General features: G+C 41.2%; 1 protein-coding gene across 9 annotated transcripts in view; it reads right to left on the reverse strand.

Moving 5' to 3' along the window:
- LOC129829763 (nuclear factor of activated T-cells, cytoplasmic 2-like) overlaps window positions 1–26,202 on the reverse strand; it is a 60,485-nt gene that overhangs the window by 24,484 nt on the left and 9,799 nt on the right. For 8 of the 9 annotated variants that reach the window (XM_055891670.1, XM_055891664.1, XM_055891667.1 and 5 more), the window contains 6 exons: window positions 18,996–19,198; window positions 18,478–18,650; window positions 14,653–14,793; window positions 4,072–4,127; window positions 3,680–3,812; window positions 2,752–3,465 (listed from right to left, as the gene is read on the reverse strand). In XM_055891670.1, coding sequence (XP_055747645.1) covers window positions 2,752–3,465; window positions 3,680–3,812; window positions 4,072–4,127; window positions 14,653–14,793; window positions 18,478–18,650; window positions 18,996–19,198 — 1,420 coding nt within the window. The remainder of the gene's footprint in view (window positions 1–2,751; window positions 3,466–3,679; window positions 3,813–4,071; window positions 4,128–14,652; window positions 14,794–18,477; window positions 18,651–18,995; window positions 19,199–26,202) is intronic. The other variant, XM_055891669.1, reaches the window with a different exon arrangement.

Genomic DNA, 26,202 nt, shown 5'->3' on the forward strand with positions numbered 1-26,202 from the left:
CACCAACCAAGAAGCCGTTAAATTCTACAACCACCTAAAAGGAAGTGATTCCCAAATGTTCCATAACAAAGCCATCACATACAGAGAGATTAACCTAGAGAAGAGTCCCCTAAGCAAGCTGGTCCTGGGGCTCTGTTCACAAACACAGACCTCACAAAGCCCCAGAACAGAAATACAATTAGACACAACAAAATCATAAGAAAACAATAAGATAATTACTTGACACATTGAAAATAATTTACCAAAAGACAGAGCAAACTGGAATGCTATTTGGCCCTAAGTAGAGAGTACACAGTGGCAGAATACCTGACCACTGTGACTGACCCAAAATTTAGGAAAGCTTGGAAAATGTACAGTGAGCATAGCCTTGCTATTGAGAGCAGCCACCATAGCCTGTCTTCTCTTGAGAGCAAGTCTGCCTATGTGCACACTGCCCACAAAATGAGGTGGAAACTGAGCTGCACTTCCTAATCTCCTGCCAGATGTATGACCATACTATAGAAATACATTTCCCTCAGATTACAGACCCTCCCATATCTATTGGATGAAATACCAGTGTGCCATCACAGTAGCAAGATATGTGACCTGTTGCCACAAAAAAAGGGCAGCCAGTGAACAACAAACACCATTGTCAATACAACCCATATTTATGCTTATTTATTTTCCCTTTGTACTTTATCTATTTACACATCATTACAACACTGTACATAGCCATAATATGACATTTGAAATGTCTATTTCTCTGCAACTGTCACGCCCTGACCATAGTTTGCTTTGTATATTTTATGTTTTGGTTGGTCAGGGTGTGATCTGTGTGGGCATTCTATGTTGTATGTCTGGTTTGTATATTTCTATGTGTTTGGCCTGATATGGTTCTCAATCAGAGACAGGTGTTTTGAGTTGTCTCTGATTGGGAACCATATTTAGGTAGCCTGTTTTGTATTGTGGGTTGTGGGTTATTGTCTATGTTATGTTGCATGTTAGCACAGTGTTTATATAGCGGTCACGTTCGTCTTATTCATTTTGTTGTTTTTTGTTCAAGTGTTCTTCATTAAATATAGAAGAATGTATTCAAACCACGCTGCGCTTTGGTCCACTTCTTATGACGATCGTGACAGAAACTTTGTGATCGTAATGTTTACTGTTCATTTTTGATTGTTTATTTCACTTTCGTTTATTATCCATTTCATTTGCTTTGGCAATGTAAACATATGTTTGCTATGCCAATAAAGCACTCAATTGAATCCAATTGAATTGAGAGAGAGAAGAGGTAGTGTGGCGTGTCCAATAGTAAAAAAGTGAATTGAATTAAATTGCCTCAATTATGTATTACTCCTGTCAATACAATCATTCAAAATTGGCTAGTACACCAGCAAGCATGATTTGGCCCCAGATGATCATTCGCTTCAAAATGTTTTAAAATCACAAGCATATAGCCTACAGTTGGAAGACCCACAATTTGGGCAGAACTCGTGGCAAATACCAAACAAATGATTGTTGAGTTGCGACTGTCAGTGAAAAGCTGCTAATATAGGCCAATGCATATCGCAATATTTACAATACAATCGCGGGAAAACATTGTTTGGAAAGCAATACTAATCTGTCTTCCAGTTATCAAAATTCTCAATTTGAGTATCTTAGTAACACCAGTGGAGAGCAGCGTCTTCATCCCTAGTGAGTGCCATTTGAAACTTTGTATTTGGACAATCATTTCCTCCTCCAGGTTAAACGTCATACTGCACAAGGCATTGTCTCCCTTTTTAGTAGACCTAGATTAGATGGTTGCATACAAGGCATAGCTGCAAGAATTTGTTTTGAGCAGAGGGTACTGACCAACCACCTTTATAATAAAGCAATGCATGCATCTATGCAGATTAACAAAATCCAATTCCTAATGTGATGACTAGCCTAAGCATAGGACAAGATTTTGTAACAGTATTACTGCAGCCTCATGGCTGTTTGCAAAAAAGCATGTTGTGAACAGCGCACACATTTCTTTGTAGGCAAGAGAGAAATGTGATATTATTCCTATTCCCGTTCGCCAAGTTTAGATATGTACACAAATAGAAAATAGTCAGTTTAATATCCTGTGTTTTATCTATCTTCTACCCCTAATTTAATCAAAATAAAACATAGTTTGGAAAGCAAATTGCTATTGCTGTAAAGAGAAGACAATAGAAAGACTCTAATCTGTCTTTTACAGTAGTTATCATAATCTGCAACTTGAGCGAATAGTCTTTTTGGCACCAGCGTAGCACATTGGCCATATCCCCCCGTGAGTGCCTTGTGCACGTATTAACTTTTTATATTTAGGTCAGTTCCGCTTGAAACTTTGTTTTGGACGATCATTTCCTCCTCCAGGTTAAATGGACTCCATAGTGTACAATTTGTCAGTGTTAGCAATATAGGCCTATAGTACCCTGTCATTTTTGTCGTATTAAAAAAGATTCTGCTAATGTCTCTAGACAGAAGGTGTAGTAGAATTGCATGAAATGTGTTTATAAACACAAGGAGAAGATGCATATCTGATATAGCCGTTAGCCTAGGCCTACTCTATGCCACTACACGCTCAGCCATGCATTGAACACTGCAGTCTTTTTTGCAAACAGTGATTATTATTTGCCTAAATTATGACTATCCAATACTGTTGTGATTCACACAATAACATTTAGAAAACATGGATGTTACACCCCCATGCATCATTCAAGAGCATTAATTATATTGATGTATAAAACCCTGGCACTAACTTACACTCACCGTCATCAAGGTACATCTGATCCAGGTTCTCCTCCTTGACCGTGACCTGTCTGCCAGGGAGGCTGGCTCTCTGCTCCTCTCCAGGGGCGCATCTCTGGGCTTCCATCCCTCCAGGGGAAGACCTGCCCTTGGGCACCACCTTGGGCTGCTGCTGGATCACAGTGGTGGGGTAATGCTGAGGGGAGTGGGCCAGGACAGGGGAGTGAGCTTGGGCTCCAGCCTGCTGAGGGAAGCTATCACAGTAGATTATATGCTGCTGGTTGTCAGGCTGGAGAGGTGGAGGGTCGCCTTCCCTGAGCAGGTGTTGGTTGGTGGGGGAGAACTGGATGATGGAGGGGTGTTGGCCCTGGCCCCCTCCGTGTTGCTGCTGGACTGGGGAGCCTGTGTGGACCAGGACAGAGCGGTGTGGGTCGGGCATCATCCCCATCCCTCCAGTCTGCTGGTAGAGCCCTTCGGGACTGTCGCTCAGACTCTTGCCCCCGCGGGTGTACACAATGGCTGGACTCTGTTGCTGGAAGCGGGGGTCTGGGCCGGGGGTGGGGAGGCCGGATCGGACCTGCTGGCATGAGGCCATGCTGGAGACCAGGCTGTTGTCTGGGTGAATGATTCCCACAGGACTGTGGTGGTAGTAGGACTGCGGGGAAACACCCAGGATCTGGGGCATGGCAAAAGGATAGTCATCCACAGGCTCTGTTTTAATGGAGGGAACTGTGGGAGAGACGGAAGACAACAGAGATATGACTGAGGGTTAAGTCCTATTGCTTAAAGTAACTACAGCCTACTACACCAAGCATATCAATGTGACATACTAATGACATGGAATAACATATGACTTGATATCATTCCTACATCATTGTATTGTTCTTTCAGAGCACTTAAAGGGGCTCAGAGCCTCCTTATTGCTGATGCCTATGGTACCTACCTGCCAGTGGGGTGAATGTGAAGTGCTGTGGCTGGCTGCGCTTCCTCTTTCCGTTGATGACATAGAAGTTCACTTTGGCAGGATGGCAGATAGATGGGTCACGATAGGAAGGGATCTCAACGAACAGCAAACTCTACAAAATGACATCGTTTTCAGTTCATATTAATCAGTCACATTATTATTATTGATTATAATTGTTTTCAGTTCATAATAATCTGTCACATTATTATTTAAGATTATAAATCAGAGTTAATAAAGTAAGACATTATTATTTTAAATCAAATTAGAAAAAAAAACTAAAACAAACAAGCCACACAGTATAATCAGTGACTGGTTTGACCACTGTTTCAGACATGGAGAAGTGGGCCATCTATGAATGGACTGGTACTCACAGGCTGACATTTATCTTTGTCTACTGTTGTCTCCATCTCCCAAATCTGCTGTCCATCTGCAGAGACAGATAAGGGAAGGGTCGTTTCAGGTCAAATCAATAATTCGGGGTATATTTCAATACCCTATTGGACACAGAAAATACAGGAACACAGAACAAGGAGGTAAAAAAAATAACCAATGGTAAAATAATGTGTGCTACTGGTACTATGCTTACTAAGTTGCTGACCAATGAAAAATGTACTCTAAACAATAACAAATGAACTATCCCAGCTGTATCTCTATTGTCTCTTCAACAGATTGAGACAGCATGGGAGGGGATTCTCCACCTGTCTCAGAACACAATGCCTAGTTTAACCCATCAAATCACTGTCTTCCTGCCACTCACCCACAGGCCATATGATTAACATGGTGTTAGAGAAGGCTCTTTGTGTCACATAGATTATATCTCTTTCCTAAGGTATTTCTGTTTTTTATTTTTAATACCTTTTCCAAAATGTCTAAAAACCTGTTTTCAGCTTTTCATTATGGGGTATTGTGTGTAGATTGCAGAGGATTTTTTAATTTTTTAAATCAATTTTAGAATAAGGCTGTAACGTCACTTTCTGAAGGCACTGTATTTACCATGAAGTAAAACCATTCCCTGACCTTACATTTACCATAATATATTGTATGAAATCATACATACAATCACATATTTACTGTGTCAAGCAAAATTGGTAATATTTTATAAGTAAAGAAAAGTATATTCTATAAACAAAGTGTGATGGAGAACATTGGTTAAATGGTTGATACACACTAGTGATCAAAAACAGGCCAAACCTGTCTTTAATATCTGACCCTTGGCAAGGCAGTGACTAGGGTCTGGTTTCAATGATGGAATCGTTGCATAGATGAACTAGGTTACTGCCTACGTTGATAAGGGGGGGGGGGGGGGGTTCCAGGGACTCTCCGAACAAATCACAAGGCAGACATGCCAGAACGTCATGATTTTTGCAGGCAAAACCTATGCAGTGGCTTTAGCTGATGCAAACTAGCCACTTGTGAAATGCACTCCTTAAAAATAACTTCCATGATCTCCATCTTGCGAGCTACTATTTTGTATTTTATTCAAACGGATAAGGTAGTGACATACGCAGTGACGCAGTTCCTCTATGCCAAAGGAGTTAATCATTGAAACCAGACCCTAGTCACTGTTTCCTAGGGTCAGGTTTTCGAGACTAAAACCTGTCTGGTATGAAGAGATTTTAGAGGAGATACTAACCCACCTGTTTTACACCATGTTTTATGTATACCAATACTCTGATATTGTTGCTTTTGACAACTGTCATACTGTAAGGCATTGCTTGAAACTCAAGGTTAGGTCTTGCTCAACAATGTAACATTTATGTGCTGAACATATTTAATGTGCTGGGAACCTCCCATCGTAGGTGTTGTTGCTGTTATCTGCATTTAGCTGTTTGTGTCATTTTATTTGATTATATTGCAGTAACTTAAAACTGGAAAAAGATGATAGGTCAACAACTTGTTGGAAATGACGCTGATGATGAGTTCATGGCACTAGGCAGGTTTCCATTGACTCAGGTTTATTCGACAAAAGCAACGTTACAAAAAAAATGATTGTGACGTGGAATGGAAACGGCAGATACAGTGGCTTGCGAAAGTATTCACCCCCCTGGCATTTTTCCTATTTCATTGCCTTACAACGTTGAATTAAAATAGATTTTTTGGGGGGGGTTGTATCACTTGATTTACACAACATGCCTACCACTTTGAAGATGCTACATTTTTTGTGGGGTGAAACAAGCAAGGAATAAGACAAAAAAGCTGAAAACTTGAGCATGTGTAACTATTCACCCCTAGAGCCACCTTTTGCAGCAATTACAGCTGCAAGTCTCTTGGGGTATGTCTCTATAAGCTTGGCACATCTAGCCACTGGGATTTTTGCCCATTCTTCAAGGCAAAACTTCTCCAGCTCCTTCAAGTTGGATGGGTTCCGCTGGTGTACAGCAATCTTTAAGTCATACCAAAGATTCTCAATTGGATTGAGGTCTGGGCTTTGACTAGGCCATTCCAAGACATTTAAATGATTCCCCTTAAACCACTCGAGTGTTGCTTTAGCAGTATGCTTAGGGTCTTTGTCCTGCTGGAAGGTGAACCTCCGTCCCAGTCTCAAATATCTGGAAGACTGAAACAGGTTTCCCTCAAGAATTTCCCTATATTTAGCGCCATCCATCATTCCTTTAATTCTGACCAGTTTCCCAGTCCCTGCTGATGAAAAACATCCCCACAGCATGATGCTGCCACCACCATCCTTCACTGTGGGGATGGTATTCTCGGGTGATGAGAGGTGTTGGATTTGCGCCAGACATAGCGTTTTCCTTGATGGCCAAAAAACTCAATTTTAGTCTCATGAGACCAGAGTACCATCTTCCATATGTTAGGGGATTCTCCTACATGCCTTTTGGCAAACACCAAATGTGTTTTCTTATTTTTTTCTTTAAGCAATGGCTCATTCTGGCCATTCTTCCGTAATGCCTAGCTCTGTGGACTGTAAGGCTTAAAGTGGTCCTATGGACAGATACTCCAATCTCTGCTGTGGAGCTTTGCAGCTCCTTCAGGGTTATCTTTGGTCTCTTTGTTGCCTCTCTGATTAATGCCCTCTTTGCCTGGTCAGTGAGTTTTGGTGGGAGGCCCCCTCTTGGCAGGTTTGTTGTGGTGTCATATTCTGGATTTAATGGTGCACTGTGGGATGTTCAAGATTTCGGATATTTTTTTATAACCCAACCCTGATCTGTACTTCACAACTTTGTCCCTGACCTGTTTGGAGAGCTCCTTGTTCTTCATGGTGCCGCTTGCTTGGTGGTGCCCCTTGCTAAGTGGTGTTGCAGACTCTGGGGCCTTTCAGAACAGGTGTACAGTTGAATTCGGAAGTTTACATAAACGATTTTAATGACTCCAACCTAAGTGTTTCAACCACTCCACACATTTCTTGTTAACAAACTATATTTTTGTCAAGTCGGTTAGGACATCTACTTTGTGCATGTGTAACAGTATAACTTTAAACCGTCCCCTCGCCCCGACACGGGCGCGAACCAGGGACCCTCTGCACACATCAACAACTGACACCCACGAAGCGTCGTTACCCATCGCTCCACAAAAGATGCGGCCCTTGCAGAGCAAGGGGCAACACTACTTCTAGGTTTCAGAGCAAGTGACGTAACTGATTGAAACGCTATTAGCGCGTACCCGCTAACTAGCTAGCCATTTCACATCCGTTACAATTGACACTAGTCATTTTCCCAACAATTGTTTACAGACAGATTATTTCACTTACCATTCAATGTATCACAATTCCAGTGGGTCAGAAGTTTCCATACACTAAGTTGACTGTGCCTTTAAACAGCTTGGAAAATTCCAGAAAATGATGCCGTTAGAAGCTTCTGATAGGCTAATTGACATAATTTGAGTCAATTGGAGGTGTACCTGTGGATGTATTTCAAGGCCTACGTTCAAACTCAGTGCCTCTTTGATTGACATCATGGGAAAATCAACAACAACAAAAAAAATCAGCCAAGACCTCAGAAAAAAAACTGTAGACCTCCACAATTCTGGTTCATCCTTGGGAGCAATTTCCAAATGCCTGAAGGTACCATGTTCATCTGTACAAACAATAGTACGCAAGTATAAACACCATGGGACCACACAGCCGTCATACTGCTCAGGAAAGAGACGCATTCTGTCTCCTAGAGATGAACGTACTTTGGTGCGAAAAGTCCAAATCAATACCAGAACAACAGCAAAGGACCTTGTGAAGCTGCTGGAGGAAACAGATACCAAAGTATCTTTTTCCACAGTAAAATGAGTCCTACATCGACATAACCTGAAAGGCCGCTCAGCAAGGAAGAAGCCACTTCTCCAAAACTGCCATAAAAAGCCAGACTACGGTTTGCAACTTCACATTGGGACAAAGATCTTCTGGTCTGATGAAACAAAAATATAACTGTTTGGCCATAATGACCATCGTTATGTTTGGAGGAAAAATGGGGAGGCTTGCTAGCCAAAGAACACCATCCCAATCGTGAAGCATGGGGATGGCAGCATCATGTTGTGGGGGTGCTTTGCTGCAGAAGGGACTGGTGCACTTCACAAAATAGATGGCATCATGAGTGAGTAACATTATGTGGATCTATTGAAGCAACATCTCAAGACATCAGTCAGGAAGTTAAAGCTTTGTCACAAATGGGCCTTCCAAATGGACAATGACCCCAAGTATACTTCCAAAGTTGTGGCAAAACGGCTTATGGACAACAAAGTCAAGATATTGGAGTGGCCATCACAAAGTCCTGACCTCAATCCTATAGAAAATATGTGGGCAGAACTGAAAAAGCGTTTGCGAGCAAGGAGGCCTACAAACCTGACTCAGTTACACCAGCTCTGTCAGGAGGAATGGGCCAAAATTCACCCGACGTATTACGGGAAGCTTGTGGAAGGCTACCCGAAACATTTGACCCAAGTAAAACAATTAAGGCAATGCTATCAAATACTGATTGAGTGTATGTAAACTTCTGACACACTGGGAATGTGATGAAAGAAATAAAAGCTGAAATACATAATTCTCTCTACTATTATTCTGACATTTCACATTCTTAAAATAAAGTGGTGAACTCAACTGACTTAAGACAGGGAATTTTTACTTGGATTAAATGTCAAGAATTGTGAAAAACTGAGTTTAAATGTATTTGGCTAAGGTGTATGTAAACTTACAACTTCAACTGTATTTACATGTATCCTGAGATCATGTGACAGATCATGTGTCACTTAAATTGCACACAGGTGGACTTTATTTAACTAATTATGTGACTTCTGAAAGTAATTGGTTGCGCCAGATCTTATTTAGGGGCTTCATAGCAAAGGGGGTGAATACATATGCACGCACCACTTATTAATTTTTTTGAATTCTTTGAAACAATTACTTTTTTTCATTTCACTTCACCAATTTTGACTATTTTGTGTATATCCATTACATGAAATTCAAATAAAAATCTATTTAAATTACATGCAACAAAATAGGAAAAACGCCAAGGGGAATGAATACTTTTGCAAGGCACTGTATAGGAGAAAAAAAGAAAGAAAAAAAAAGATCTAATACATTTTTATCTGTTCGACAGGGGTGGAATTTTATTTAGTTTTCCTTTCTTTATTGCGACAAATGATTACGGAAATTGTGTTTTTTGAATAAATTATGATTGCTGAATACTGTAATTTTGAAGGTACGCGGGGCATGTGATGTTATCAACTATAAAGCTCCACTCCACATTTAATTCTAAATACCTACTGCTTGCAAAAAACATTTATTCAACAATAAAGATAATGTTTCTTTGCAGCACAAAGATTGTCTTGACTTTGAAGAATGCCTGAATTGCTTCACATTGGATTTTGAAGTTTCACCATCAAATTGTTTCAGATCGGCCTACGTGAGTGCAAGTTACACTATGGCACGGACCGTGGTAATAAGTAGGCACAAGATAATTATTAGAATATGGCAAATATTAGTAGATTCTTGCATTCTATCCATGCTGGCTACCAGAGACATGAAACATAGGTGCCCTAGTAGAATACAACTATGTTTCAAGATGAATTCCTCTCCAAAACACACAAATAACCAACAAAAAGAACCATTGTTTTCAACATTTTTACATTTAAACTAGATTGACCACCTTTTCAAAATAAACAGCCTACCTATTTTCTCAAATGGAAAGAAATCCAGTATTCAGCGGCCTGATATCCTTTTAATACTGTGTGGGAAACCCCATGTCAGACCACAAATGAAAGGCACCTATGATGAAATGAGTCAGCAGAACAAAGGTGGATTCCATGAATCTTGCCAAGATTTCTTTGTTTTATTTTTTCTCTTGTTTTATGGTTAACTCGCTCCGTTTCAGTACACAGTAATGACAGGTGATGACTGCTGCTGTCTTGGTGTTTATATTTGTTTGTGTTTTGTTCTAAAACTACTCTACTGGATACCTCTAGTATTTTCGTGTATCTTTGGTAATTAGGAATGGAGGCAGTCAGAAAGAGTTGAGCAGGCCCAGCTTGGCTTCTGTCTGTGTGTGTGTGTGCGTGTGTGTGTGTGTGTGTGTGTGTGTATCCTAGAGCCAGAGAAGGCCCCAGCCAGAGCCAGTTGTGTCCCATTCAAAGGGATTTCATTGGCTCACTGTTCCAGACCTCTGTGTCATGTGGAGAACCTCTACAGCACAATGGCAATCCCTCTTCTAAGTAGATATACTTTTTTTCTTTATTTTTTTTCTGTCTCCAATACTATACATTATTGCAGTGTGTTGTAAACCAGCAGCAGGGAAGCCCAGTGAAAAAAGTGTAGATAAGAAATCCAAGTTTTAGCTAAAGCAGTCCACAGAGAGCCCACATCTCACAGCTCCCCACACTCGGCCCACATCTCATAGCTCCCCACACAGAGAGCCCACATCTCATAGCTCCCCACACTCGGCACACAGAGAGCCCATGTCTCATAGCTCCCCACACTCGGCACACAGAGAGCCCACGTCTCATAGCTCCCCACACTCGGCACACAGAGAGCCCACGTCTCATAGCTCCCCACACTCGGCACACAGAGAGCCCACGTCTCATAGCTCCCCACACTCGGCCCACATCTCATAGCTCCCCACACTCGGCCCACAGAGAGCCCACGTCTCATAGCTCCCCACACTCGGCACACAGAGAGCCCATGTCTCATAGCTCCCCACACTCGGCACACAGAGAGCCCACATCTCATAGCTCCCCACACTCGGCCCACATCTCATAGCTCCCCACACTCGGCCCCCAGAGAGCCCACATCTCATAGCTCCCCACACTCGGCCCCCAGAGAGCCCACATCTCATAGCTCCCCACACTCGGCCCCCAGAGAGCCCACGTCTCATTGCTCCCCACACTCGGCCCACAGAGAGCCCATGTCTCATAACTCCCCACACTCAGCCCACAAACAACCAGTTGTAATGCGACAACCATATGCTAAGACTAATAACTAACAGATAAAGCATCTAAAAACTAGGCTACTCCATAGCAGTCATAGACAAAGTCCTAAGACTGCTGAGGGCCATAAACAACAACCTCTAGAGGAAAACTATTGAGAACCACAAATAAAAACCTAGACGTGATTTATGGAAGGTGATAAACAAAACCTGGACGGCCAAGCTATGTACAGTATAACAAAACCTAGACAACATAACACACCAGCTAACCAGGAATAAAAAGCTACATTAAAACAGTCCCTAGGTTGTGCATCTGGTTTAATAACAGCTGATGTTATGTTCAGTGATTGGGTGACGACTGCCAAGGTAAACCAAGTAGCTGCCGTAAGTGCTGTAGATGGATCAATGAGGCTCTTCCCTGTGGACTCAGTAGAGGATATTGAGGTGCAATTAGGGGACATAAACTGTATATCCCTTTCTACACAATGGCTGCGTTATTGGCAAAATATCTGATCTGATTGGTCAAAAGACCAATTAGTGGCTAAATAATCATCTGCCTATGTAAATGCATCTAGACAGTCTGTATTGAGTGTGGAAACAGAGAGCAGCACAACAAAGACTGTCCCGAAAACTGTGACTGACATCTTCCTAGGGCTGCAGGTAGCCAAGCGGTTAGAGCTTTGGGGCAATATCCGAAAAGTTGCTGGTTCAAATACCCGAGCCAACAAGGTGAAAAGTCTGTCAATGTTCCTTGAGCAAGCCACTTAACCCTAATTTGCTCCAGGGGCGGCATATTTACAGGTGAAGTCAGAAGTTTCCATACACCTTAGCCAAATGCATTTAAACTCAGTTTTTCACAATTCCTGACATTTAATCCTAGTAAAAATTCCCATTTTAGGTCAGTTAGGATCACCACTTTATTTTAAGAATGTAAAATGTCAGAATAATAGTAGAGAGAATTATTTATTTCAGCTTTTATTTTTCATCACATTCCCAGTGAGTCAGAAGTTTACATACTACACTCAATTCGTTTTTGGTAGCGTTGCCTTTACATTGTTTAACTTGGGTCAAACGTCTCGGGTAGCCTTCCACAATAAGTTGGGTGAATTCTGGCCCGCACACGTTTTTTCAGTTCTACCCACACATTTTCTATAGGATTGAGGTCAGTGCTCTGTGATGGCCACTCCAATACCTTGACTTTGTTGTCCATAAGCCATTTTGCCACAACTTTGGAAGTATGCTTGGGGTCATTGTCCATTTGGAAGACCCATTTGTGACCAAGCTTTAACTTCCTGACTGATGTCTTGAGATGTTGCTTCAATATATCCACATAATCACTCATCATCACTCATGATGCCATCTATTTTGTGATGTGCATCTGTCCCTCATGCAGCAAAGCATCCCGAAAACATGATGCTGCCACCCCCGTGCTTCACAGTTGGGATGGAGTTCTTCGGCTTGAACGCCTCACCCTTTCTCCTCCAAACATAACGATGGTCATTATGGCCAAACAGTTCTATTTTTGTTTCATCAGACCGTAGGACATTTCTCCAAAAAGTACGATCTTTGTTGCAAACCATAGTCTGGCTTTTTTTTATGGCGGTTTTGGAGCAGTGGCTTCTTCCTTGCTGAGCGGCCTTTCAGATTATGTCGATATAGGACTCGTTTTACTGTGGATATAGATCATTTTGTACCTGTTTCCTCCAGCATCTTCACAAGGACCTTTGCTGTTGTTCTGGGATTGAGTTGCACTTTTCGCACCAAAGTACGTTCATCTCTAGGAGACAGAACGCGTCTTCTTCCTGAGCGGAATGACGGCTGCATGGTCCCATGGTGTTTATACTTGCATACTATTGTTTGTACAGATGAACGTGGTATTTTTCTGAGGTCTTGGCTGATTTCTTTTGATTTTCCCATGATGTCAAGTAAAGAGGCACTGAGTTTGAAGGTAGGCCTTGAAATACATCCACAAGTACACCTCCAATTGACTCAAATTATGTTATTTAGCCTATCAGAAGCTCCTAAAGCCATGACATAATTTTCTGTAATTTTCCGAGCTGTTTAAAGGCACAGTCAACTTAGTGTATGTAAACTTCTGACCCACTGGAATTGTGATAGTGAATTACAAGTGAAATAATCTGTCTGTAAACAATTGCTAGGAAAATGACTTGTGTCATGCACAAAGTAGATGTCCTAACCGACTTGCCAAAAACATAGTTTGTTAACAAGAAATGTGTGGAGTGGTTGAAAAACGAGTTTTAATGACTCCAAACTAAGTGTACGTAAAACTTCCGACTTCAACTGTATATGGCTGACCCTGTAAACCAACACAGGTCATTGCACCTGTATGTGACAATAAATATATATATATATCTTTTTTTTACTATGACAAACAAAGTACATCTCTTAAGTACAGTGTACAATCCTGTAAGCTGTCAATGAAGCACATGAACAATCTGCACTTGATACTAATACTGTCAGCTTGTTGAATAATTGGGTGAAGTCTAAAATAAGCCTAAAACAAAACCTTGCTGTGATAAGCTTCTTATCCGAAAAAGGACACCACTGTTTAGTATCAGGAGGAATCTGAATGCAAATATCTGAGCGGTGAGTGAGGAGGAAAGGTCAGGATTCAAATGACAGAGAAAGCACGCTGGCCTTTGTCACTATTACTCAGTCACATTGATTCGTACAGCAATATCTGACACCATCTGTGTTGTAATGGTGATTCTGCCATTCCGTTGTACAATATAAGATCTTTAAATAGTTGTGTCACAAGGCCTAACTAACACTGGATTGAGCAGACCAATAAGAATGCAGTAATGTAATTCTGGTACTGTGATGTCACAAGCAAGGCTAGTAGCGTCTTTTTATTTTTCTAATGTACTGAGGTATTTGAAGCTTGTCAACAGGTGTGTGTACAACATGCAACAGAGGTCCTATTCCATGCACAACAAAATAAACAGCATAAAGATAACGTAACACATAAATAACAAGCGGGGAGGAGAGGGCACAGGAGAGTGAGGCTTCTGCCTTATCTGATGGATCATGCAAACTATTCATAGGTTAAACGAAGCATGGCATTAGCTATACATTAGTTTCATTACATTAGTTTTAGTTTAAAACTGTGGAGCTGAATTTGTGAAGGCATGAACAAAATGAGAGCAGGGATGGGGTCAATTCCATTTCAATTCCAATCAATTCAGGAAGTACACTGAAATTCCAATTCTCTTCAATGCTTTTCAATTAGGAACATTTTAAATTGGAATTGGGTTTACTTTCTGAATTGAATGGAATTAAAATGGAAAACACCACAATTAAAAGGACTGTGGTGTTAAAAGCATGGGTAATAACTAAGTCTGATTATCATGGCTGGTTTATGAGGGTAAATACTTTTGCAACCCTTCTGGCACATAATGCAAAAGGTTTTTTGCAACAGAATCTGGCAACTGTTAGAAGAATACTGTCAAACATTTTCCTGGATCAAAATAACCATAACATTTTAAATAGATGAGGCGGCACATCATACAGCATATGGACCATGCCATTATCATTTCCTCCCTCCCTCAGAGGTGTTGGCTGAATACTCACCATGGGTTTTTTCCATAAAGATGACTTTGGAGTCAGAGCTGAAGTTCTGTCCCGTCAAGATCATCTGCTGACCTCCCAGGACAGAGCAGCTATCCATGTCTTGTTTCTCCACCATTGGTAGCTCATGGGCCGACCGCTGGGCTGTGGGATGGAAGAGAGAACATGACGTTACACATTCTGTGGTACCGACAGGTCATGTTGGCGTAGTGGGTAGAGAACTGGCCGCTGGGCTGCAGGACAGCAGACGGAGCATGGTATTATTATGACTTGACATTACACACTCTGTGGTAGGTCAGTTTGATATTTGCTTTGAACTCACAAGGTAATTGTTGACAGATTTCAATGAATGAGGCTTGTACCGACTCATTTCAAAACCATACTTCCTCATTGTGTATTTCAAATATTTGTCTAAATATTAGATTTGTGTAAACATTCATATTGGCCAATGACTTGGTGCAGTACATTTAGTGCAGTGGGAGGATATGAATGAAGGTTGTAATGTAAATTGCGGCTACACGCTAGAGGCCTGGACACACAGTGCACATCATGGAAGTGGGACTCTGTCCAGTGGAAACAAATGACAGAGTGCAGTAACCTACAGTACAGAAAGGGGCAGAGGGGAGGAGGAAGAATGAATATGGAGGATGGACCTCTCCAACACTATCATCATTACGCAATGGAGCGTATGTTGGCATATGTTCAACAAACCCTGTGACCTGTATGTGAAGTAGACACTGAACGGCTACTGTAGTGTATTCTCTCCTGGAACGGTAGATTTCCTGGACTGATAGCTTAATCAGGAAGCTACAGCCACAGAGACAGCCATAGAAATAGAAAAGAGGCAGCCATAGAAATTTAATTACTAGAATGGGAAAAGCTCCTCAGACCATGGCAATTCAACTGGAACACTCATGGGTACATTCAATATGGTCACCTGTGCATAAACCCTTCAACTTGAATGGGAATTTCAGATCTAGTCATTCTTTTTGTAATATTTATTTAACTACGAAAGTCAGCTAAGAACAAATTCTTATTTACAATGACGGCCTATCCTGGCCAAATCCGGACGACACTGGGCCAATTGTGCGCCGCTCTATGCGACTCCCAATCACAGCCAGATGTGATACAGCCTTGATTCGAACCAGGGACTGTAGTGACGCCTCTTGCACTGAGATGCAGTGCCTTAGACTGCTGTGCCACACTCGGACCCCATAGGGAGGCATCCAGGGTTGGGGAACCATTACGTTAGAGCATTAAATGACTCAGCGCTTCTCTTGCTATCTATAGTGACTGACCTTATTCCTTTGGATCAACTGTCGGCAGTCTAAAGTTGATTCATGCCAGGTAACATGCTTGAGTTACAAAGGGACCAAATTAATCACTTGTAATGCTTGAGAAGGGCAGTTGCCCTCATTTTAGCTGTTTCATGTTGACTTCTTGAGTAGTTTGTGTGGCAATTAAATTTAAAAACATTTAGTACACATGAACAGTGTAGTTACTTCCTCAAGCTTATCGTCATCATCCTGCCTTAATTACTGAAATTCAATCTCCACTGAGGCTTGTGAAGTGACCTTTGGACAGTCTACAATACTGTGAGTACACTGAGGATGATACCTGGAGGCTAGTCTCTTCATCCACATCACTGACGGGCAGTTTCGCTTAGTTATCGGCCATTTTGACAGATGTGCTGGGTGTGTTATAGTACGATTGTGCAAATACAACTTTGCACCTGATTTTTGGGGGGGGTTCGGTGATGCCAGCACTACATAATCGTAAACACACAGATACACACACAGTGTTGAGGGTTGAGAGAACCAAATCAAATTTGTTACATGCGCCAAATACAACAGGGAAGGGAAAGGTGATACCTAGTCAGTTGAACAAATGAATGCATTCAACCAAAATGTGTTTTCTGCATTTAACCCAATACCTCTGAATCAGACCGCTGCTGGAGCTGCCTTAATCAACATCATAAGGCACCCAGGGAGCAGTTTTTGAGAGTTAACAGACTTGATTGCTCAGGGATTCGAACCAGAAACCTTTCGGTTAATGGCCCAAAGCTCTTAACCACCCAACCGCTATGCTACCTGCCACCCAACAGGTTTAGACATTAACGTGAAATGCCTACTTACAAGCCCTTTCCCAACAATTCAAAAGTAAGAAAAATGGGTAAAAAATGTTTTTATAGTAACACAACAAAATAACAGTAATGAGGCTATATACCTGTACCGAGTCAATGTGCAGGGGTATGAGGTAATTGATAATGTTTTAAAAAAATTTTTTAAGTAGTTAGGCCAGTTGAGAACAAGTTCTCACATGTAGGTAGGGTTAAAGTGACTAGGCATTCAGGATAGATAATAAAGAGAGTAGCAGCAGCGTATGTGAGTGTGAAAGTGTTGTGTATGTGTGATTGTGTGAGTGTGTGGCGTCAATATACATGTGTGTGTGTGTGTGTTTTGTGTGCGTGAGCAAATGTAGTGTGTGTGTGTGTGTGTGTACGTCTGTGTGTGTGTGTGTGTGTGTGTGTGTGTTGGAGTGTCAGTGTCGTATGTGCAGGTGTGTGGGTAGACTCCCTTGAGTGTGCATAGAGCCGGTGCAGGAGAGTCAGTGCAAATAAAAAGGCTGTCAAGCCTCATCATAAAAGAGGCTTGTATGCCCGTGTGCCTGGACCTGATGGTACTACTCCCAGCTCATTTAAATATAGACCCACTTACTATGTGTGTTACCTCTGGTTAATGTCAGTCCAATGAAAACAGGCAAGAAGAAACATAGCTGGAAATATACTGCACTGTGTAAAATCAACATACAAGCACATGTTAAACCTAAACCACCCTTTAAGACACATCTGTAGTAGGCTATAGAAGGCATAGACAGAATTATACATAAAATAAAATCATACAATCATAGGTTTATGACATATAGAATGACATGGCCCTTCTCTGGACACTGTGTTAACTAACCTCCAAACGAGCTTCAATGCCATACAACACTCCTTCCGTGTCCTCCAAATGCTCTTAAACGCTAGTAAAACCAAATGCATGCTCTTCAACAGTTCGATGCCCGCCCCCGCCTGCCCGACTAGCATCACTACTCTGGACGGTTCTGACCTAGAATATGTGGACAACTACAAATACCTAGGTGTCTGGCTAGACTGTAAACTCTCATTCGAGACTCATATTAAACATCTCCATTCCGAAATCAAATCTAGAATTGGCATTCTATTTCGCAACAAAGCCTCCTTCACTCACACTGCCAAACTTACCCTAGTAAAACTGACCATCCTACCGATCCTCAACTTTGGCGATGTCATCTACAAAATAGCTTCCAATACCCTACTCAGCAAACTGGATGTAGTCTATCACAGTGCCATCCGTTTTGTTACCAAAGCCCCTTATACCACCCACCACTGCGACCTGTATGCTCTAGTCGGCTGGCCCTCTCTACATATTCGTCGCCAAACCCACTGGCTCCAGGTCATCTATAAGTCTATGCTAGGTAAAGCACATCATCATCTGCTCATCTATCACTCCAGTGTTAATTAGCTAAATTGTAATTACTTCGCTACTATGGCCTATTTATTTCCTTACCTCCTCACGCCATTTGCACACACTGTATATAGACTTTTTTTTTTGTATTGTGTTAATGACTGTACCCTTGGTTATTCCATGTGTAACTCTGTGTTATTGTTTCTGTCGCACTGCTTTGCTTTATCTTGGCCAGGTCGCAGTTGTAAATGATAACTTGTTCTCAACTAGCTTACCTGGTTAAATAAAGGTGAAATAAAAATAAAAAATATTAAAAATGTGTTGGATTTATAGTACTTACAGCACTCGATTGGATGGGAGGAAACTTGCAGTGAGATGTGTTGCCCATTGGGTTGGGGTATGTGGACACGGAACACCAGACGCACACGAGTGTTCTTCCGTCCGATGTCCGTCTCGCCCTTCCTCAGCTCAATGTCAGCATTCCTGAGCTTCAGGATCCCAGCACAGTCGATTCTGTGAGAAACACACCGATATGAGATCTACTGTAAATCCTGTACCGGTAAACAAATGTTGCATTATGATTACAACCGATATGGCTAATTACATCAGACCTGGTGTTCAATTAGTATGTTATTTTTCATTCAAATCCTTGATTGAGCTTGCCTGGCACAATGGAACCAATAGAATAGTTGTATCAGTGCAAATCCATCATGCCCATCTTGTGGCACTGGAGACAGGCTGAGTAAAAATGCTCAAAAAGTTTAGAAGAAAACAAATACTATTTGAACCCAGTTCTGCAAAGGACACTGCTCTGTCTGGGTGGTGTTCGGCATGTGTCACTACTCTAGCTACTCTCACATCGCTTTCATGTTGTTCTTGGGCTCCAGAGGGATCTCCAGGACTTTGGTGGAGTTGATAATCTTCTCGTAGCTGGTGGTGGTGACCGTCTTGCCCGTGATGCGGTGGACCTGGTAGAAGGCGTGAGGCTTCAGGATCCTGTCGTCTGCAGTCCCAATGAAGATCTGGAGGCCTAGGGGCTCCTTACCCCTGTAGCCATGCAACTGGAAGAAACACCAGAGGAAACTCCAATAAAACATTAATAAAACAAAGTCAAGATGCTCACACTTTTTATAATGTGTCATTTTTAAATTTAAAGAACATTTCTACTCTACCTGTTCTTGTTCAATACACACTGCACAAACACTGGTAGGTACCCATTGTTTTATTACATAGTTGAATTTATATCATGATTGTTTTTTCTCATTATTTTGCCAATAATTATATTTATTTTTTGCCAGTTTGCTGATAACAGTTTAGGCTGAACATAAAGCTTACACCCTGGTAGACACACACACTGCTGGAAACAAGTATTTTCCAGTCCTCAACATTAGTATTCAGTCGAGTCTCAATTTACTGTTGAGAGTTAGAATAGTAGAATACACAAGGTGCAATTTCAAAACTTTGTTGCAGCAGTTTTCGTCGTGTTACATGCCACTCACTGACAGTCCCTCAATTAGCCAATGTCAGTTAAAATAATTTTGATTGGTAAATTAGTCTAATTAATCTAGCCAGCTTTCTACACTTGTAGTAATCATGGCTGAATTACCGATCGGCCCCCACTGATTTTGTTAGTCACTCTCACTCAGATATCATATTATGTGAGCAAGACAAAGGAGGGTCGAGAGTTTCAAGTTCCTTGGTGTTCACATCACCAACGAACTATCATGGTCCAAACACACCAAGACAGTCATGAAGAGGGCACAATAAAACCTTTTCCCCCTCAGGAGACTGAAAAGATTTGGCATGGGTCCTCAGATCCTCAAAAAGGTTCTACAGCTGCACCATCGAGAGCATCCTGACCGGTTGCATCACTGCCTGGTATGGCAACTGCTCGGCATCTGAACGCAAGGTGCTACAGAGGGTAGTGTGTACTGCCCAGTACATCACTAGGGCCAAGTTTCCTGCCATCCAGAACCTATATAATAGGTGGTGTCAGAGGAAAGCCCATAAAATGATCAGAGATTCCAGTCACCCAAGTTATAGACTGTTTTCTCTGCTACCGCACGGCAAGCGGTACCAGAGCACCAAGTGTAGGACCAAAAGGCTCCTCAACAGCTTCTACCCCCAAGCCATAAGACTGCTGAACAATTAATAAAATGGCCACCGGACTATTTACATTGACTCCCCTATTTGTTTTGTACACTGCTGCTACTAGCTGTTTATTATCTATGTATAGTCACTTCACACCTACCTACATGTACACATTACTTCAACTAACCTGTACACTGACTCGGTACCGGTACCCTCTGTATATAGCCTTGTTATTGTTATTCTTATTGTATTCTTATTGTCTAAACTTGTAACGGCTGTCTAATGCCTCCTCCTCGGATGAGGAGAAGGAGTAAGGGTTGGACCAAAATGCAGCGTTGTATGTAGACATAATGAATTTAATAAATGAAAGACGAAACACGAAGAACACTTGAATTGATTACAAAATAACAAACCACGTAGACTGACCTGAACAAGAACTTACATAAACACGAAGAACGCATGAAACAGGAACAGACTACCTAAACGAACGAACAAACAAAACAGTCCCGTGTGGTGTAAACAGACACAGACACAGGAACAATCACCCACAAACAAACAGTGAGAACAGCCTACCTTAATATGGTTCTCAATCAGAGGAAACGTCAAACACCTGCCTCTAATTGAGAACCATATCAGGCAACACATTTAACCCAACATAGAAACACATAACATAGAATGCCCACCCCAACTCATGCCCTGACCAACTAAACACATACAAAAACAAGGAAAACAGGTCAGGAACGTGACAAAACTGTTGTAAAAATCTGTCAGATTTCATTTGCAGGGCCTGGGAACATGCTTAGAGTATCATGTAATACTAGCAGTGTCAATTTGTATATTACTGTGTTGAAATCCTCCTGGGTTCAAAACTACTGCTGCTTACACAGCCAACCATGCATTTTCATACATATTACACAGCCCTTTTTATTATTTGTTTTTACTTCAGTCTATTTGGTAAATATTTTCTTAACTTTTCTTGAACTGCACTCTTGGTTAAGAGCTTGTAAGTAAGCATTTCACGGTAAGGTCTACACTTGTTGTATTCGGCGCATGTGACAAATAAAGTTTGATTTGATATTGACCTGGCATAAGACATGGCAAAATGTGTTGAATTGGAGGAAATTTGCTATAAAACTTTTTTTTAATGGTTCTACAAAGCAAACTTATTCGTTTACCTTTTGTTAACAAAATACTTTTTCTGCTAATAGATTCCCCAGTATGTATTAAATTAGAGTTTTCAATCCCAGTGCTGAGTTAATGTAAATGTTATTTGATCAAATATTGAATTTGGCCTTTACTACAATAGTCCATAGACTAGGATTTAATAACACATCCACAAATGGCAAAAATACAGTCAAAAAAATGTATCATAAAGAATATGGTTTTGAAGTGTTTGTCCTATATCTAGAAGATATAAGAAAGCTCAGTAAATATGTGTGCTTTTTTTGGACACATATTTAACCCCTTATTTTTGTTGCCACAAAATTACATTCATACTTCCATTAGTTTATTTGGGTTACCTTCAGACAAGTCCCGTGACACTGATGGGGGTCGTAGAGCAAAACAGAGAACACCATCATGTTTGTGAGAGTCTCCCCTTTCCATAGAGTGGTGACAACCATTCGGACGCTACAAACATTTGTGAGAAGACCGATTTTCTTTTTGTCATGGTCTGACAAACACCGCTGTAGCTCTGCCACCTTCCACCGCAGATGGAAGGCCGACATAGGCGGATGATATCTCTAGCTTAAACTGACGTATTGTAATGGGGATTTTTTTATTATCTTACTTAGATTGACGCATGGGTGCGATAATAAACTGTTAAGGATTAATGTGTAGCGGCTAATTGTATAGCTAATAAATGAATGAGCTTGAACTTAAAAAATTCAATTGGACGGCCATGTCGGTGAATGGTTTCTGTTTGTCCTAAAGTAAATGGAATTCAAAAGAGCTAGGTAGGAATAACTATGATTCACTGGAATACTAGACGGCCAAAGCCTTAGCTTTACCCTGTGAGCCAATGTTCCACGGACAATTTCAAGACAAAAGAAAGAAGGCAAGGTCTACGTCCATTCCAGTACTTCTCTAGTTTCTATACAGTGGAGAGGTCTGGTGAATTGGAGGTGGCCACATAGAAAATACATGTTTATAACATGCTGTAAAACTCCTAATCATAAATGTTTATCAAAGTCATTACATAAAATGGTAAATAAGCTGTAGGCCTAGTTGTCGACAATATTGAGCTAAATAAAGTCTGCTTGCAACCTCAGACGTCTGTACTTTACGTACTTCTCTTTTAACTCACACCACTAAACCCCCTATGTCTCTGTCACACACATGCACAAACAGTGTCAAGCTCATGACTTCTTAGACAGATACTTTTAGTTGCAAGTTCACGCTTTGTGGTTTTTGCATGCTTCCTTCCAAGGTAGTTGCTGGTCTCTCCACTAATCTGCATCTGTGTGTGTGTGTGTGTGTGTGTGTGTGTGTGTGTGTGTGTGTGTGTGTGTGTGTGTGTGTGTGTGTGTGTGTGCGCGCATGCATATATACACTGAGTGTACAAAACATTCCTAATATTAAGTTGCACCCCCTTTTGCCCTCAGAACAACCTCAATTCATCGGGGCATGGACTCTACAAGGTGTCGGAAACTATTGAGTTTGAAAAAACTAGCAGTGTTGCAGCTCTTGACACACTAAAACTGGTGCACCTACTTCCATACCCTGTTCAAAGGCACTTAAATCTTTTGTCTTGCCCATTCACCCTCTGAATGGCACACACAGAATTATATATTATTGGATGTAATGTATTTCTATTTTGTATTGTTTTAGTGAGTATGTGCATTGTGGCCTTGTAATTGTCCTTAGCTGCCCTGGAACTACAGTGAAAATTAGCTTTTGGCTAACCCTGGCACATTTACATGAATTTTGCATCATTGTAATATTGATGTTGATTAATGTACATTGTCCCCTATAAATAAGTAAATACACAATCCATGTCTCAAGGCTTAAACATACTTATTTAACCTGTCTCCTCCCTTTCATCTACACCAGGTATTCCCAAACTGGGTTACGCGTAATGCCGTCAGCGGTACGCCAAATAAAAATGTGATTCACATGAAAAATATATAATTTTTTAATTTTAATTCATTCACATTTTCAAACAGTCCATTTATATTTTCCAACGGCGCTATACATTTGGGTGAGTTTCTTTTCTATTCTGAGTAGCCTCGTTTCACTGCCAAAAATAAAATGTAACCATCTAGTGTTCAGCGAAATAACAACACAATGTTAAATACAGGTAGCCTAGTCAAATAATTAACATCCAATCACATTAACAATTACTCTCCGCGGGAAACCGTCACTCTTGCACAGACATTTAGAAACGAAACATGACAATTTGAAAGATAAGCCACGGGAGTTTTTTGAACGAGAATAAAGACAACTGTCGAGAAGTAAGACGTGTATAAAAGCAACAGATACCATTAAGAAGAAGGGTCTAGAAGCCTTATATGGTGAGCTACCGAGTGGCAAGGAAAGGCAAGCCCCATACTATTGTGGAGGACTTAATTCTTCTTGCTGCCGCAGATATGGCTGGGAGAATGCTGGGGGAAAAGGCCCAAAAAAACTGTACAGACAATGTCTCCATCAAACAACACTGCTTCACGATGCATCAGTGACATGGCAGGAGGTGTTTTGAAACAATTACTACTTCACATACAAGCCAGTGAATTCTATGCGTTACAGCTGGATGACTCAGATGTGGCGGACCTGGCAAGGCTCCTGGTATATGTCCGTTATGTTTATGGGGGGTCAATTAAGGAAGACATCCTCTTCTGCAAACCACTGGAAACCAGGACAACATGAAAGGATATTTTTTAAAGTACTGGACAGCTTTGTGACATCAAATGGACTTTGGTTGTCAAGATGTGTTGGTATGGTTAACTTTGTTAAAGCAAGGCCCCTGAACTCTCGTGTATTTTCTACATTATGCAATGATATGGGCAGCGACCATGTAACACATACAGAAGTGCGCTGGTTATCAAGGGGCAAAGTATTGGCACGTTTTTTTTAAATTGAGAGACGAGCTTAGTTTTATTTACTGACCATAATTTTACCTTGTCTGACCGCTTGCATGATGACGAGTTTCTCACACGACTGGCCTATCTGGATGATGCATTTTCTTCGCCTGAATGGTCTGAATCTAGGATTACAGGGACTCTCCGCAACTATATTCAATGTGCGGGACAGAATTGAGGCTATGATTAAGAAGTTGGAGCTCTTTTGTGTATGTATTAACCAGGACAACACACAGGTCTTTCCATAATTCTATGATTTGTGTGCAAATGAACTCAAGCTTACGGACAATGTCAAACGTGATATAGCAAAGCACCTGAGTAAACTGGGTGAGCAATTACGCAGGTAGTTTCCCGAAACGGATGACACAAACAACTGGATTCGTTATCCCTTTCATGCCCTGCCTCCAGTCCACTTACCGATATCTGAACAAGAGAGCCTCATCCAAATTGCAACAAGCGGTTCTGTGAAAATTTTATTTAATCAGAAGCCACTGCCAGATTTCCGGATAGGGCTGCGCTCAGAGTTTCTTGCCTTGGCAAATCGCGCTGTTAAGACACTGATGCCCTTTGCAGCCACGTACCTATGTCAGAGTGGATTCTCGGTCCTCAATAGCATGAAAACTAAATACAGGCACAGACTGTGTATGGAAAATTATTTAAGACAGACTCTCTCCAATACAACCCAACATTGCAGAGTTATGTGCATCCATTCAAGCCCACCCTCCTCATTAACCTGTTGAGAGTTATTCACAATTTTTGATGAATAAATAAGGTTTTACATGTAAGATGGCTAAATAAAGAGAAAAAGTATTGATTATTATTATTTGTGCCCTGGTCCTATAAGAGCTCTGTGTCACTTCCCACGAGCCGGGTTGTGACAAAAACTCACACTCATTCTTATGTTTAATAAATGTATTGTATAGTATGTGTGGCAGGCTCACAATGACGGCAAAAAGCAACATTTGAGAGTGTGCTAACCCTGGTGCTAGAGGGGGTACGCAGCTGGAGGTTGAATGTCTGAATGGGTACGGGACTATAAAAAGTTTGTGAACCACTGATCTATTTAACAAGTGACATCATTAAGGGATCATAGCTTTCACATGGATTGGTGTTCCCTTCACACACTGGTCTCATGACAGTGTTTCAAGAGAGATGAGCTTTTAGTTAGGGATACTAATATGAAAAAATGAAAAGCAAAAATATAACGTTTTGTTACCTTTTGACACAATTTATACATGCTGTATAGAGTTAGCAGCACTTCTTTACATGTTCAATGTAAGCTGAACTTAAAGCGCAACTGGCAAGAAACAACTTCCCTGAGAGAAAACAGCCTATGTGGTATTGATATTGTTCAGGAACAGTTATTCTAGTGTCAAAATTGACTACAAAGTGTAAATAGGATCATGTTGGTCATAAAGTCAGTCTCGTTCAAAATGGAGTTTTGTAAATGAGGTCGTCATGACTTGAGTTTGGTTTAACTTCAACAATTCTCACTTGCCCACTAACACGGGATACACATCTGCAGCGATTGCACTCTATCCAATCCAACTGCAGAACACACAGACAGTGTGACAGACTGCCCAGCAGCGCAGCGGATCAGACTTTGTTAACAGATTTATTCTAAAATGGATTAAATATTTTTTTCCATCATCAATCTACAAACAATACCCCATAATGACAAAGCGAAGACAGGTTTTCAGAAATGTTTGCACATTTTTGCAATTGACATTTACATAAGTGTTCAGACCCTTTGCTATGAGACTCAAAATTGAGCTCAGGTGCATCCTGTTTCCATTGATCATCCTTGAGATGTTTCTACAACTTGATTGGAGTCCACCTGTGGTAAATTCAATTGATTGGACATGATTGGGAAAGGCACACACCTGTCTATATAAGGT

Source organism: Salvelinus fontinalis, chromosome 31 (assembly GCF_029448725.1).
Source record: "Salvelinus fontinalis isolate EN_2023a chromosome 31, ASM2944872v1, whole genome shotgun sequence".
Classification (NCBI taxonomy): Eukaryota; Metazoa; Chordata; class Actinopteri; order Salmoniformes; family Salmonidae; genus Salvelinus; species Salvelinus fontinalis.